General features: G+C 37.4%; 1 protein-coding gene across 20 annotated transcripts in view; it reads right to left on the reverse strand.

Moving 5' to 3' along the window:
* LOC118972023 (uncharacterized) overlaps nt 1-14,647 on the reverse strand; it is a 501,400-nt gene that overhangs the window by 92,159 nt on the left and 394,594 nt on the right. For 2 of the 20 annotated variants that reach the window (XR_012123496.1, XM_073218063.1), the window contains one exon: nt 6,828-14,460. The exons of the other annotated variants lie outside the window; for them this stretch is intronic. Coding sequence is in view for 1 of the 2 variants with exons in the window: in XM_073218063.1 (XP_073074164.1) it covers nt 14,454-14,460 (7 nt within the window). In the remaining variant the exon portion in view is untranslated. Of the gene's footprint in view, nt 1-6,827; nt 14,461-14,647 lie in introns of those variants that run through there. 20 annotated transcript variants of the gene reach the window in all.

Consider the following 14,647-nt stretch of genomic DNA (forward strand, 5'->3'; position numbering starts at 1 on the left):
CTGAATAAAAGTGAAAAGGCCAATAAACAAACACCTATATGCTAGAGAAATCTGGATGTGGTGAAATTATCTATATATGTTCCAATCTTTCCAGGTAATCTCGATGAACAGCCAAATCTGAGCACTAGTGACCTAGATTATTTGGCTTCTCCGATTCTAGGAGGGCCAAGTGGGAAATGTGGAAAGGTCCGGGGAAAAGACCAGTGGAGAGAGCCAGGTGTGCTTCTAATCTGAGTTACAGGTGCTGACCAGGGTAAAAGGAGGAAGGACAGAGGCCACTGAAATCTGCCTCCAGATCAGATTTTGCAGTAAAGGAGGGTCTTGTGGCTAAGAAGGTTCATTTCAGCTTCTCAGGGGTAGGAAGATCTAGAGGGAGTTGAGCAGAGTCATCTAGTAATAGACAAAGTCCTATTTCCTTGTAGATTCCTCTGGGCATCTGTCCTCCAGGAACCTAGTAACCAATCTGGTCCTGATCATCCCCATCATGGCTAACAATGAAACCATCCCCTATGTCCATTCTCCATGATGTGCTTCCCTTGTGGGTAACCCAGCCACTTTCTTCCTAGAGATGCTAGGTTACCAGAGTACCACATTGTCAGATCTGCTCTTCTCTCCCAATGTACACCTCACCTCCACATAACAGATTTGGTCCTCAAACATCTCTGCATCCATGTACAAATTTATTTCAATAGGTATAAATATTAGTATGCTTACTTTTATGTGTTCCTATTGGGTAACTTTTTTCCTTTTTCCAAGAATATGTAAGATAAGGACCCCAGGTTATTTTTTATCTTTGTGGTTTTCTCACTTAAAATTTTTACCCATGACCTAGGTTACTTAGACTTTTGCTGCTCTGCCTTAAAGTTATTTTCCAGAATCTCTAATAAGTTCTGCATATTAAAATTGTAGACCATTCAACACTGCCATCATGGTGAAATACATCTCTATATGTCAATACAGCCATCTGAATAAACATTAAAGCATAATTGAATTTTTCAGCAATGACATTTTAATTAAGAAATGTTCTTGGGCTTTTAAGAGTTCAATATCTTTCTTTATAAGAGTTTTCCCCTTCAGAATTTGTTTGAAAAATACGAGGCCTGCCACTAAAACAACTTGCCTTTTTTTTATCCTAACTCCTTTTATCCTACATTGTTTTATTTATGTGGCAAAAACTTAATCATACGGGGGTCCTTGTAATCTGTATCACTTTGTTGGCCAGCACTTACTCGTACAAAATGGCAAGCACAAAAATGGAGGCCATGAAGTAAGCCAATAAAGATACTTTACAAGATTAATATAATTATTTTAGCTGTCTAGATTTACAAATTAAACTTTCCCATGTCTAACAGCAGGTGAATCTGGTTTTAGCCTGGGATAAAATAGTATCCTTTTCTATAAACTATTGGGGAGGAAAAAGAACACTGAATGTTATTAGGATAAGTTAAATACAGTATTACAATGAGTATATATTGCAGTTGCATTGAGTATGCTTTTAAAGAAATAAAACATGTAGGTTCAAATCTCAGTCTTAAATGGTTATGATTTCCAGTTATGCTTTTCTTAGGTTTCAAAGAAAGAAACCATGAATCCTTTTAATACCTACTGAATTCAATGTCACACTCTTTGAACTTGCCCACAGCTTGATATCTGTAGTTTTCCTCACACCTATGGGTTTCTTTTGACGTCCCAGTCTTTCTTTTTGCCCACAAATCAATTAATACTCAAAGAGATATTAACAGAAAGGATCAATAAATCAATAGTTACTTATTAGGGTTATATTCTGTATAATATCTTCTGTTTGGAGTTGTAGAAGGAGCTAGATTGATAAGATATATTCTCTTTCTTATGGGCCTCACAATGTTGTTAGGACTATATGTCATAGTAAATACATAAAAGAGATGAGAAGCATAAAAGATTTAAGCCACATAAGTAAAAGGACACTATATCCATTCCTAGACTCCTCCCTGGAAACCTTAAAGATCTCCCTCAATTCATATTTATTTATTAGCCTAAAATCTAGCAAGAAATCGTGCTGTAGATTGTGTAGTGAAAATTTGCCATCTCTTTCCCCGTCAGGATCTGAAAGTAAAGCATTTGTGGAATATTCTATTGTGTCTCCAACTTTCCCAGATTTCTGGCATCGAGAACACAAGCGCAAAATCTATGCTCCACCACTCCACTGCTCCCCCTGAGCTCTGAGTTTAAATGAGCAACACACAGATGCAGTATCGCAGTTACAGGAAACCATTTGTTCTGTGTCCTGTGGTTGTGTTGTACTGGTGTTAGGGGTGGTGGCCGTATCTGGTGGTGGAGGTTACAGAGGTAGTGATGGTGTTAGTCATTGGTGTCAATGATAGTGGGCATCATTCTAGAACAGTGGCCGGGGGATTTGTTAACCAGCTGTTTTTATCCTGGGATCTGTTCAGAGTTTTGGCAACCTCTGGCTTCTGCCCATTTATAGAACTGTGTTCTTCTGCTTCCTGTAGATTCTATGAATGACATTAGGAAGGGCATCAGGAACTACATTGGGAATCTATTCCTTTCTGGATTAAGTTCATCAGACCTCTGGTTGTCATGGTCCCTAACTGTTAGAGAGGTTGGAACTAGTAGACAGTAGGCAACAAAACAACATTCAAGGAAGGAAGGGAAGAAATCTGGGACTGGTTCTCTGGTCCAGTGGAATCTAAGGGTACTGAAAATTCAGTTATTCAAGGATTGGAATAAACATGGCATGTGATAGTGAAACAGCTGTTTTAAGTTATTGCTTTAGGCATTTGGAATGAGATTCGTACTGAAGGCAAGCTTCTGGAAAAATGAGGACCTGCTCCCCAATGAAAATGAGAGAAAAGGAACGTGAGGGCTGAGTCTAGTAAATTGGGTTTTTCTAATAGCAGTGGCAATCTAAAGGCTTTTCCTTGTCAGAGTCAACCTTGTTTTATTCTGATTCTGTTAGTATTATAAAAAGTGATTTTTCTCAATAAGGCTTTATGTCCAGGTGTAAGCTGCCATTCTAAAAGTGACACAACTGGACACTCTTACCCATCATAAACAACCAGGAGATTAGATAGACACAAATTGAAGTCATTGGGAATGATCATTTTTGTTAATTTAATGGCTTCAATTCTAGAACATGCTTTCCGTGGATCCATAATTCCCACTATAAACATGCTACAGATCTTATAACCTGGATATTCATTCCCACTGTAGATCTAACTCTGAGGCTAATGTGGCTTAAAATGTTCAAAATAGCTTCAGTCTAGAAGTAGACAGTTATCTCAAATATCTCTGGATCAAAAATATCATATCAGTTGTAGACAACTTCCTTCTAAGACCTTTGAATTAAAACCTATGATCAGTATAACAGTGCTATAGTTTATTTTCTGTATTATATTTTCTCATTTTATTTCTCTGGTTGCTACTGTTCTCTTTCTTCTGTGTTGGTTCAATATATTAGATAATTAAAATGTCCATGTAATCTTTTTGCCTTTTTCTCAATTGTTTCATTTCCCATAAACCCTTGAGCTCCCTAACTTTCCTTTCCCAAACATTTGCAGCAATATCCAATCTTTTGTTATGTTGGATTTGTCATGGGGCACCAGAACTCTCTCTAATAAGAATCTTGTAGTCAGTCATCTAAGCCCAAATGTAGCCCCACTGTAATAATCATATCTCCTGTTGTACCCAATAAAAGAATAAATATTATTAATGCCAATGATTGTCTTAACTGTACCTAGGTTAAATTATTTTCATAAAACTTTGTAGACAGAAATGATTCCAAGATTTAACTCTACCCAAAGTGTTAGTCCTGTCATGAGACCAATTAAGTCCAAAACAATAATTTGCAGCAACTAGTTACTATAAACAATATATCTGTATTGCCCATTTTATACCCATGGGGCCATTCTGCCTTTGAAATCAGATGCCCTCTTGTGTTCATCGAGTCAAAATTGAACCTGTGTTTTACATACGGCACTGTAGTCTTTTTTCAATGCAAACTCTCAGGTTACTTGTATTTTATTAAGATAAAGTTAAGTCCATTTATTAGAAGGAATCTGAGGAACTGGATTTCACTGGTTTGTACAAAAATCTACTTTGGCTAGCAGTTCCCAAAGTAAACTATGTGTTCTGTAATTTATCCCTTATTGTGACACAGAAAGCAAATAGAACAGCAGTACGAGGCCTACTAGCCCAGCACACATTAATCCATTAAAGTTATTCTAGGCAATAGACTTGCCCTCCACCATTTACTGGCCATCCAAAGCAGAGTCAATGCAATTACTAAAATTCCTATTTGCATCTGGGAAAGTGATTCAAGAAAAGTAAAACAATCAATTAATCAATTCAGATAAAATGTTACCTAGTTACCCAAGGTCAGCTAACTGATCCTTGAAACTGCCCTTTGTGTTAGGCCTATGCCAGTAAGAAAGTGAGAAACAAAGCAAGTTGTAAACATTTCTTAGGATATTTGTGGTATTCCTCATATGCCTGGCCTCTCTCTAGTACCTCATTTGCAGGTGCTTCAAGATATTGCACAGCTGTTATACTGAGCTGACATCTGGCTGATGACACCAGTTCAAAAAGAGATGCAAATCTTCATGGTTAACATCTCAGTTCCTCTGGAAGCTGAGATTGAGCAGAAGAGAGGCTTGAGAATCATAATGGGAAAGATGCTACAGATACAGCTTTGGGTGGAGGTGCCCACCTGCAGAGCACACCACCCTTACGCCTAGAGACCACAGCGTCCTTAGAAAACCCACAAACAACTCCACTTCTCTCCCAGGTAACCCTTCCAGTCTGTTCAGGGAAAACCTGCCCTTCCTGATCTCTTCAGTCAATCACCTTAAGATCTCTTCTTCTAAGTCTCCCAACTTAGTAGTTTTACGTTGCCTTGGCTATGTTTGGCTTTTTTCATTTTTGAGTACATTTTAGAAAGAGTTTACAGTATTTTATTAAGATCGTTATTCAAGCTATAGATTCATTTGGGAAGAATTACAATTTTTACAATGCTGAATCTCCAGATCCATGAACACCCCACATCCTCTGCTTGCTTAAGTCTTTTAAATTTCTCTTAATGATGTTTTGAGTTTTCAACATAAATGTCTTAAACACTTGTCCACTGTTGTTGTGCAGAACAGTTGGTGCTGTTTCTACCTATCATGTTTGGAGGAATGAACAGAGAGGCAAATAGGCCTGGAAATTTTTATGAGAGGAAATTTTTAATAATAGTTTCAATTCTTTACTATATATTAAATTATTCAGATTTATATTGCTTCTATCAGTTTTGGTTAAGAGGTTTAAAAAAAATTTTTTTTAAGTTTAGTCCAAATTGTCACAGTTACTGGCACTCATAATTTCTTAACAACTTTTGCAGCATCTATAATGATGTTCCCTTTTAATCCTGATATGAACCTTCTATTCTTCATACTAGAAGCTTATCACTTTTTTATTTTATACAGCCTTTTGCTTTATTGATTTTTCTATGCTACATTTAAATTTGTAAACATGTATTTCTCTTTCCAATCTTTGTATTGTCTTCCAGTTAAAATTAATTTGCCGTTTTGTTGTAGTGTATTGAGATGGAAACTTGATCTTTTATTTTAGGCTCCTTATCTAAAATATGTACTTTGGGGATATATTTTTTTCCTAAGCAATGATGTAAAAATAGTTTAGTTTCACTTCATTTTCTCCTCTGACTCATGTTTTACTATGAAATTTACTGTTTATTATTTCAGTTAATGTTCAGACTATTGGGGATTTCCAGTGATTTAGTTCTAGCTTACTTCCAAGGTTTTCAGAGAATATACTCTGAATTATCTCAAATTTTGAAAAAGAAAAATTGAGGCTTTTTTTATGACCATATTCCTAATTTTTGTAAGTGTTCCATGTGCTTATTCAGTCAAAATTGCAAGAATTTGGTCAACTTTGTTAATTTTCTGATGCTTGTTAATCATCAGCTCTTCTATACCCTTATCCATTTTATATCTGCCTATTTTGTCAGCAAATGAAAATGGTGTGTTGAAGTTTTTCACCATTTTTGTAGATTCATTTACTCCTTTTTTGGTTCTCTAAGTTCCATGCATGTATTTAGAAGCTCTGCCAACAGGTATATTCAAATTAGGCTTATGATATATTCCAATTCTCTTTTCCCCTCTAGTAATAAAGAAACATTCCTTCTTATCGCTAGTAGTTCTTCTTGCCTTTGAATCTACTTTTACCTATATTGGTATAGGAGCTATAGCTCTATAACAGCAGGAATAATGTCTGATTTTGCTCAGCATCATATCCCCAGCCACTATTACAGTACCTGGTAATGGAAAATTTACCATTTGTGGAAGGAAGGGAGTTACAGGTTTCCTATAGTCTAGATCTGTGATCTTGTATTATTGAGGGTTTTCCAGAGAGATAGGACCAATAGGATGTATACATACATGATATGCAATTATTATCACATAATTTATAGAGATTACTATCTCAGATAGATTAGATAGATGATAGATATAGATAGATGATAGGTAGATAGATAAAGATGATGATAGATAGACAGATGAGAGATAGATAGATAGATGATATAGATACATAGATACAGATGATAGATAGATAGATAGATAGATAGATAGATAGATAGATAGATAGATAGATAGATAGATGATAGATAGATAGATGATAGATGATAGATGATAGATAGATAGATGATAGATAGATAGATAGATAGATAGATAGATAGATAGATAGATAGATAGATAGATAGATGATAGATAGATAGATGATAGATAGATGATAGAAAATCACCTACTGAAAGAAATTTCCATTTTAAGGAACTGGCTTAAATGATCATGGAGGCTGACAAGTCCAAAATATTCAGGGTAGGACTGGCCCAGGAAGACCCAGAGAAGACTGGCAGTTTGAGTCCAGAGGCAATCTGCTGGTAGAATTCCCTTTTCCTCTAGGAAGGTCAATCTTTTCTATTAATGCTTCAACTGATTGGATGAGGCTCACCCACATTAGGGAGGATAATTCACTTTACTGGTGTACTGATTCACTCTTTAACCTTATTTTAAAAATCCACAGAAAGATCTAGAATAATGTTTGACCAAATATCTGTGTACAGTGGCCCAGCCAAGTTGACAAGTGAAATTATCCGTCACAGGTCTGTTGATAGCTGTGATAGCAGTTATGTTCTGTATGTTCAAGTCACCATGGAGGTCAAAAGTTAGCAGGGCCCTGGCAAAGGAGGATATAATACTCCACAATTTTTAACTTACCCCAACAATCATTCAGTTATGTAATTTTTTTCCCTCCTTAGGATCTCCCAAAAAATGAAATATTATCTCTACCAAAGTTAACATATAAAGCATATTGAGAAAAGAAAATTCCAGCTCTTAACTATATTTTTTTATTAGTGGTGCATCTCCTGATTTTCACAGACTCCCAGATTCCTCATCCCATCTCTCTTTGTATGGACAGAAAGCACTCCACTGATTTTCAAGGAAGAGAAAGGACCTAACAATCAGAGCTACAATTTCTTCTTTTATCCAGAAATATCTGTGGTGCAAAAATAAAAGCCATCCTCATTGTATTTAAACACCCATGGCTAAAGAGACCACCTTTCAAACTTGTCAGTTCTTTTCGATGAAGAGTACCAACATCAATTTGAGTCAGCTTCTTTATGTTATAAATATATTTTAATTAGTGAGTCTACCTTAATCACCTGTGTTATATGTATCTAGAACATTATAAACATTATCATAACAATCCATTGAAAGCTCAGCAAAAGATGGATTTTCAGCAGTTTTTACTCTGCAGATACTAATCATTTTCTTTGGCTATCTGTTGAAAACCCTCAGGAAATTGAATTAGCAATTAACCACTTTCTGTTTTACATTAACAAGGGCTACTGAATTGCCAGAATGTCCTCCTAACTAATCTACAATTTTCTTTTTCTTTACACCCAGATCAAAATTCACTTTTGACCATTCCTGATTAATGACCCCTGTACGTCAAACACACATGCACACACACCTCACTTACATCACCCTGTGTCCTCTGAACATTGAAGCTTGTTTATGTGCTTCTTTTTGAGTACATTTATGTCTTTTTCACATGTGTTGATTCTCTTAATGCTCAGTTGTAAATTAGGTACTTTTGAAAGTTCCATTAACTTTTTAGATACCCCAAGGCTGTATTTAATACAGTGAAGTAGTAACACACCAGATGGCTCCCTAGTGGTTTTAAACAGTTAATGCAGCATCAAAAGAAGCCTAATTTATTATTAGGGAGTACTTTACACACAAGAGAAATGTATTATGTCATGATATTTTTAATGACCATGAATCAAAATTCTCAAGTGTCTTTAGTTGTTTGTGGACTCTCTCAAATTGCATAAAGATCTGTCTCGTACACCAGGGTTTCTCAATAGTGCCACTAAAGATACCTTGGACATACTTGTTGTATGTGAGCTCTTCTATGAATTATAGGGTATCTGGTAGCATCCCTGGCCTCTACCCACCAGATGCCAGTAGCAACCCCCTCCCAGCTGTGGTATCCAAAAGTGTCTCCAGACATTGCCACATGTCGTCTGGAGCTAGGGGGAAAACTGACTCCTGGGGAGAACCAGTGGTGTACACGTTTCAGCTCTCTTTTTTTAAAAAATTACAATTAACTTTTCACAGGAAAATTTTCATCAACTATCAATGCCATTAACATTAATTAAGTCAAATTTCTTGGCACTTAGAAGTTACCTGTGAAAAGGTCTTGAGCCCATTCAAGGACACCAATTTGAATAATCCATGTATGTAGTGGTTTAATATCATTAATACGGTCAAAGCAGCAACTTCGGGCTAATCCAGAATCTCTCAGGCATGGCTCTGACGCAGCTTAAATAGAGACAGCTGCTGAAGCCCTGGCAGTGTGCATGAGAGACTTCAGATAAAAGACTTATCTGTTCTCTCTGTCTTCCCAGAGTGCTCTCTGACCTCCCTGGGTGAATACCGCTCAGCCTATGGCCAAAGGACCTTTCACAGAAGGATTTAAATTTTCATTCTACTGGAAATATTTTCAAATGCTAATTTCATCTAGAATTCCTGGAATGGCCACTGTCTTAATGACTTCCTCCCTGTTTATACTTAGGTTTCCTTGCTGTATACCAGGCAAAGGGTATTTCCCCCCCTTAGAATTACTTACATTTTTCATTTATCTGACAGTTATTTGTGCTATTTAAATAATTGTGGCAGCTCTCGCTATTGTTAATTTAGTTCATTTAATGAACATTTATGGAAAGTTTTCTATTTAAAATAGCAGTTCTCATGGCCACACTAAGTATGTTATCATATAAGTACACTTTTAATAAAATAAAGTCATATTCTTCATGACATGGATTTCTATGTGTGCCCTGGAAACTCAAGAATCTCCATTAGAAAGTACGAAAACCATTTTCTACATCTTAAAGAATTGTCATATACAAAGGAGCAGCAACATTGGGCAGAAGTAGATTAAAGCTGTAATTCCAAAGATTATTTTTGCCATGATCATTTGATTATATAATATGTTATTGGGTTATTTGGCCAGTACTAGATAAAAATTTCCTTATGTTATCAATTCAACTTTCCTGATGTTTATTAATTTACATTTCCATTTTTCTAGAAAGTAATTTAGGCAGTGTTCTTATAATACACAGAATGCTGTTGGCAAAGGCAGTTGTGTATCCCTCTTCATTATGAAAGCTCCTGGGAGTATGGCCAGGGATGACTGTGAGCAGCGTTTCAGGAATATTGTTTTCACAGGCCTTTGGGAAAATAATGAGAATTTACTTTTCCACTTCCTTTGAGAGTACCATTTAGTTTTGTCTCTCCTATTCTTCTTGCCCTGTTTAGGCAAGTTTGTACATATCACCTCTGGAAGGGCTTAGGAAAATGCTGCTCTGTGGTATTGCAATCCTGTGTACTTAAGCTTTACCACCGCCGAAAGGACTCTCAGCTAAATTCCGAGCCTTCCAGACTCAGCAGACAGAGACTTGAAGAGCGTGGGTGTTCTTGGCCTGCAAGCCACCATGAGGTGGGAGATTTGAGGATGATAAGGAGAATGAAGGAAGCTGAGCTCATTACAAACCTATCATTTCAATCTTTTAAAAAGCGTTTCTTGTATTGTTATACTCTTGACCCATCCTAGTAAGTATCATCTTATTCTACTTATTTCTACCTTCTGAACTAAAAGACGTTAAGTCAAGCAAGCAAATCATCCTCCAGCCTAGGATGTCCCCTTAAGACTCCTGCTTTCTGAGAGAGGCAGAGAAATCTTTTTAAACATTCCTGGGGAGTATTATATGGCTTCCCCTTCCTGTTAGATCCATTTCTTCACCCATTAGAGTAGGTAACCAGATGTGCCTGTCACATATGGATGGGGACAATTTGTAACCCAAAGAGAAAAAGGAGAATAAGCACAAAACAGTTTCCCTATTAATTTGCACACATGCGGGTCTTGTCCACATACCTTAAAAGTAATAGTTTCCCTTCCTGAAATCTCCAAGGCTATTGTGGTTGACCATGAGGTCAGGGGAAGGGCTAATTGCAAGAGCAGCTGTCATCGACCCAAATAGTTAGCTGAAGAATCAAGTACAAAGGCCTCCCGATGCTCAAAACATTCCTCGAGGCACTCATGGAAGCCGTGCCACTCGGTCTTAAGGAGATTAGTGGTGGGTGAACCACAAATATATTTAGGTGCATGTGCCTTCTTACGTTTAACAATGCAGATGGCCACTTGTGATAGATTTTCACATCATTTTAGATATTTCTAACATCGTTACTATCTACCAGGAAGTTAGACCTAAATTCACTAGCTATTGCCACCAAAAAAAAAATCAATTTTAAACTGCTTGGGCTCCCAAATCAAGGATTTAGCCTTGGTTACAGTGATACAGCCAAGTGTCTCTATTATTTCACCTAGCCTTGGCCATGGACCTCTATAGCTGTATTCATTCTCTATCTGTAAATAAATACTACACAATCTTTGTCATCAATCAGTGAGGGAAGCACTTCCACTTTTAAACTATTAATTACTACTTGTTAAAATTATGAAAACCATATAGAAAACAAAGGAAAAGATTATGACATAATGTGGGGAAGAAGCAGAATATGAGATGGTTGTGCTCTGAAAATATATATTTACATGGACTACGAGGTGAACTTTCCATGAAGAAAAGACTTGAAAAATAACTACTTGATATTTTAGACTCTAGGAAAGCTGTGATTTTTTTTTATGTCAGAATTGTCTTTAATGTGCTTGGTACATCATAATTTGTTTTAGAAGTTAAATTAAAAGGTGGTTTCCAGAAACGTGGGAGTTTGAGTTTAGCTCATTCATTTAAAGAGGATATGGGAAAACAGACAGGTGTAATAGATGAAAAACACTCTTTCCTTTTACTGTTCAATCCCAAAGATGAAAAACATCATTATCTCTTTTAAAAGAGCCTTCATAAAGGTTACATCTGGTTCTAAGTACAGCTATATTTAACCCTACACACCCTGGTATGTCTGTGTGGGATAAATGCACAGTAATCAGCTGTTTTCATGTGTGTTCCACAGTGAATGAGGTAGTGCATCTCTTAAGGCCACTATAACCCCCCAGCAATGAGAAATAAGGCCCCCGAGGAGTGAGAGCCATGTGGCACATAGTTATCCAGTTAGCATGTCTGGTCTAAATGTACCAGACATAATCAAAAGAGCCTATACTTTCACACTGACCACTTAGGTCCCTATGGCACAGTGTTTCCAGAGGACAGAGGCAGTGGTTTTTCCACAATTTGTGGCTCCTAGATCTCCAAACCCACATGTACAATTTCTCCCTAAAAGGGTTAACTAATGTTAACCCTTAGTTAATCAGTGAATTAAAACCAGGTACCCATTCCTAGAACATCTGGCTTAAAAGGAATGCTGTAATTGAGGCAAGATGGGAAAAAACAATCACTGAGAGTCAATCAGTCCATTGTTATTAAAAACAGTGTTAATACTAATATCTGCTATTAGCTCTCAGCTAATGAATACTTGCTCTGCTATCTCAATTTTGATTTTTACTCTGATCCCCTCAGGTTTGTGACCCTTTGGGTTCTTCTTCCAGTGGTCAGCACTCCAGACCTCTTCCTCTGTGAGTAATGCTCCTCACCCCAGTCTTCAGCTTCATGATAGTGGTCTGGCCTCTGTTCAGAGACGAGGAGGAGGTGTTTCAACAGCAGCACCAGCATAGGGGAGGGGCTGATACTGGGAAAGCTACGTGCTTACGAAGGGCAGAGCCAGAAGTTGAACCCAGAGCTCTTTCCCCTGCATCAGCCACTCTTACTCTAGCTTCTCTTCCTCTCCACTTTCTTGCCCTAAAATATTTCTCCCTCTGCATTATCATCTCCCAGGCTCACTCTGTCAGTGTTCCATTATTGTGATCGACAGAGGTCACAGGTGATCAGGAGGACCAGACCATTGTCCTCACGGGACTAATTTCCCAGGACCTGAGTAAGACACTGGAATGTAGAGTGAATAAGAGACCATTGAGGGGCCCCCAGGCCCATTAAAAACATGAATTTCATTTGCAATTAGACACTAAATCAATAGACCGCACATGAAAATCAAGAAAATTACAAACAACTAGACTCCAAAGACACATGAAGATTACCAGTCATTAACAGAATGATGATGGGGACCTGGATTTTCCCAGGACACCGTCTTGTGTTCTGGCTTCCACCCCTTCTCTCCTCTTCTCTGGAGTCTCTTTCAGCCAGGACCACTTGTCTGGTCTTTTCTCTAAGCCAGTGCTTTCATTATTCTCCTCCTCTCTTTAAAAACAACTATTTTTATTTATTATAGAAGACATAAACAATCTATGCAGAACATCATCTGTCATTACTCCAGAGTTGAGCTGTCTTCTTTCCTGTCACTAGCTGAGCAGACAGAAAATTGAATGGTGGTCCTCACCAAACAGGCATTGGAGATTCTCAGAGGTCACAAATGGGTGTTTGTCTTCTTATCCACAGTCGTTTTCTGCAGTTCAGTCTCACAATATTGTGGAGACTCCCTATGACTGGTCCCCCTGGAGTGCGTAGTTCTCAGAGTTGTACTTACCGACTCCCCAGCAATCCCTTCAGTACAGCTCAGGCTTTCCTTCCCACTGGTTCCCAGGGCCATTTTTGCTCTTCCTGAGTCTCTGTTCCAGGAAGCCTTGCCTCCTGTAGTCCCCGTTCTGTCTCTTTAATCTTGGGGACAGCAGTTTGCCCTGTGTCCTCCTCTGTCAAACGGATCCAAGAATACTTGTTGATATTTCAGTTTGTACAGTGTTTTGCTTGTTGTTTGGTCAGAGTGGCAATGCCCACGCTCTTTACATGCAGAACCCCAAACTGGAAGTCCACAGTGCTATCTGTATAATTATATCAATAATCATTAGGTAAGATGCACAGTGGTCTCACCATTTTTACCCTTTTCTTCCATCTCCTTTCCCACTAAATTCAAACTTCCAGGGATAGTATTTCTCTGCACTGAAATTATGTCTGAGGTAGAAATGAACTTTATCTTTATATATACCTTGGTCAACCATTGAATACCATTGTTTTTCTTTTTTAGTGGGAAAATACTAGAATTCTTAGTATTTTTTTATCTGTTAAACTCAGTAAACTTTAAAACAAAGCATTTCATGAAGAATTCAAGCAGTCAGCAAATATATTATAATGATTCCATGTAGAGCAGATGAAAATTGATTTTAAACATACATACTTCATAAGCTATTACAGTTCATGAGGTTTAGTGTAACTTGAGGCATACTTATTTACACAGTAGGGTATTCTGTTAGCATTAAACATTTGTTCTATATATAATGACCTCAAAATGCCCAGAAGGCAACCAATTCTTCACTTCTTTATATGATGTTACATTTACAGAAGATATCACTCATATGTAAATATTTATAGAACACTTTAAATTAGTGTTTATAACTTCATAACATTGAAATAGAGTAGTTTTCAACAAGCATATTCATGTACACCATTGGAAAAATCCTTAAGTCTCAAACACAGCGTTATATATCTTCATCTTTAAAACATTCCCACTGCAATTGTTAGCTTTACTCTCATTACGGTTGTGGCTTCCTCTGAGAGAAAAGTTCCATTTTCTTTTTCACACCAGTCCTTCCCTGTGGCCTGGGAGTTCAGGAACCTACTTTTCCCTCATTCATGTAAAACTCACAGTGTGAAAAGTCACAATGAACTGGGGCCTCAGTTGCCCTTCCTGTAGATTGAGGAGAGCAGTCTAATGATTTCCGGGTACTTTTGGAGATTCGATTGACTCTTGATTGAATTTTGTCTGTCACAGCAGTTATATGATGAGCCACTCTTTTCTCCACTTGCAGCTTATTTGTGAAAGAGTCTCTTCACAGAAAACCAAGATGGCTTACTGTAGCTGTTACAACAGGTTGCTCTTACCTCAAATGCTTTTAAAAAAATAATAATATAAGTACATTTACCACAGGATCCAATAATCCCATTCCTGGGTGTTACCCTAGAAAAATGAAACTATGCTGAGACCCACATCCTCATCTACCATGTGTAAATAGTAATAATTCCCACCTCAAAAACTAGTTGAAAGAGTAAATGCTAATACATAATACTTAACTATTA

Source organism: Manis javanica, chromosome 12 (assembly GCF_040802235.1).
Source record: "Manis javanica isolate MJ-LG chromosome 12, MJ_LKY, whole genome shotgun sequence".
NCBI lineage: Eukaryota > Metazoa > Chordata > Mammalia > Pholidota > Manidae > Manis > Manis javanica.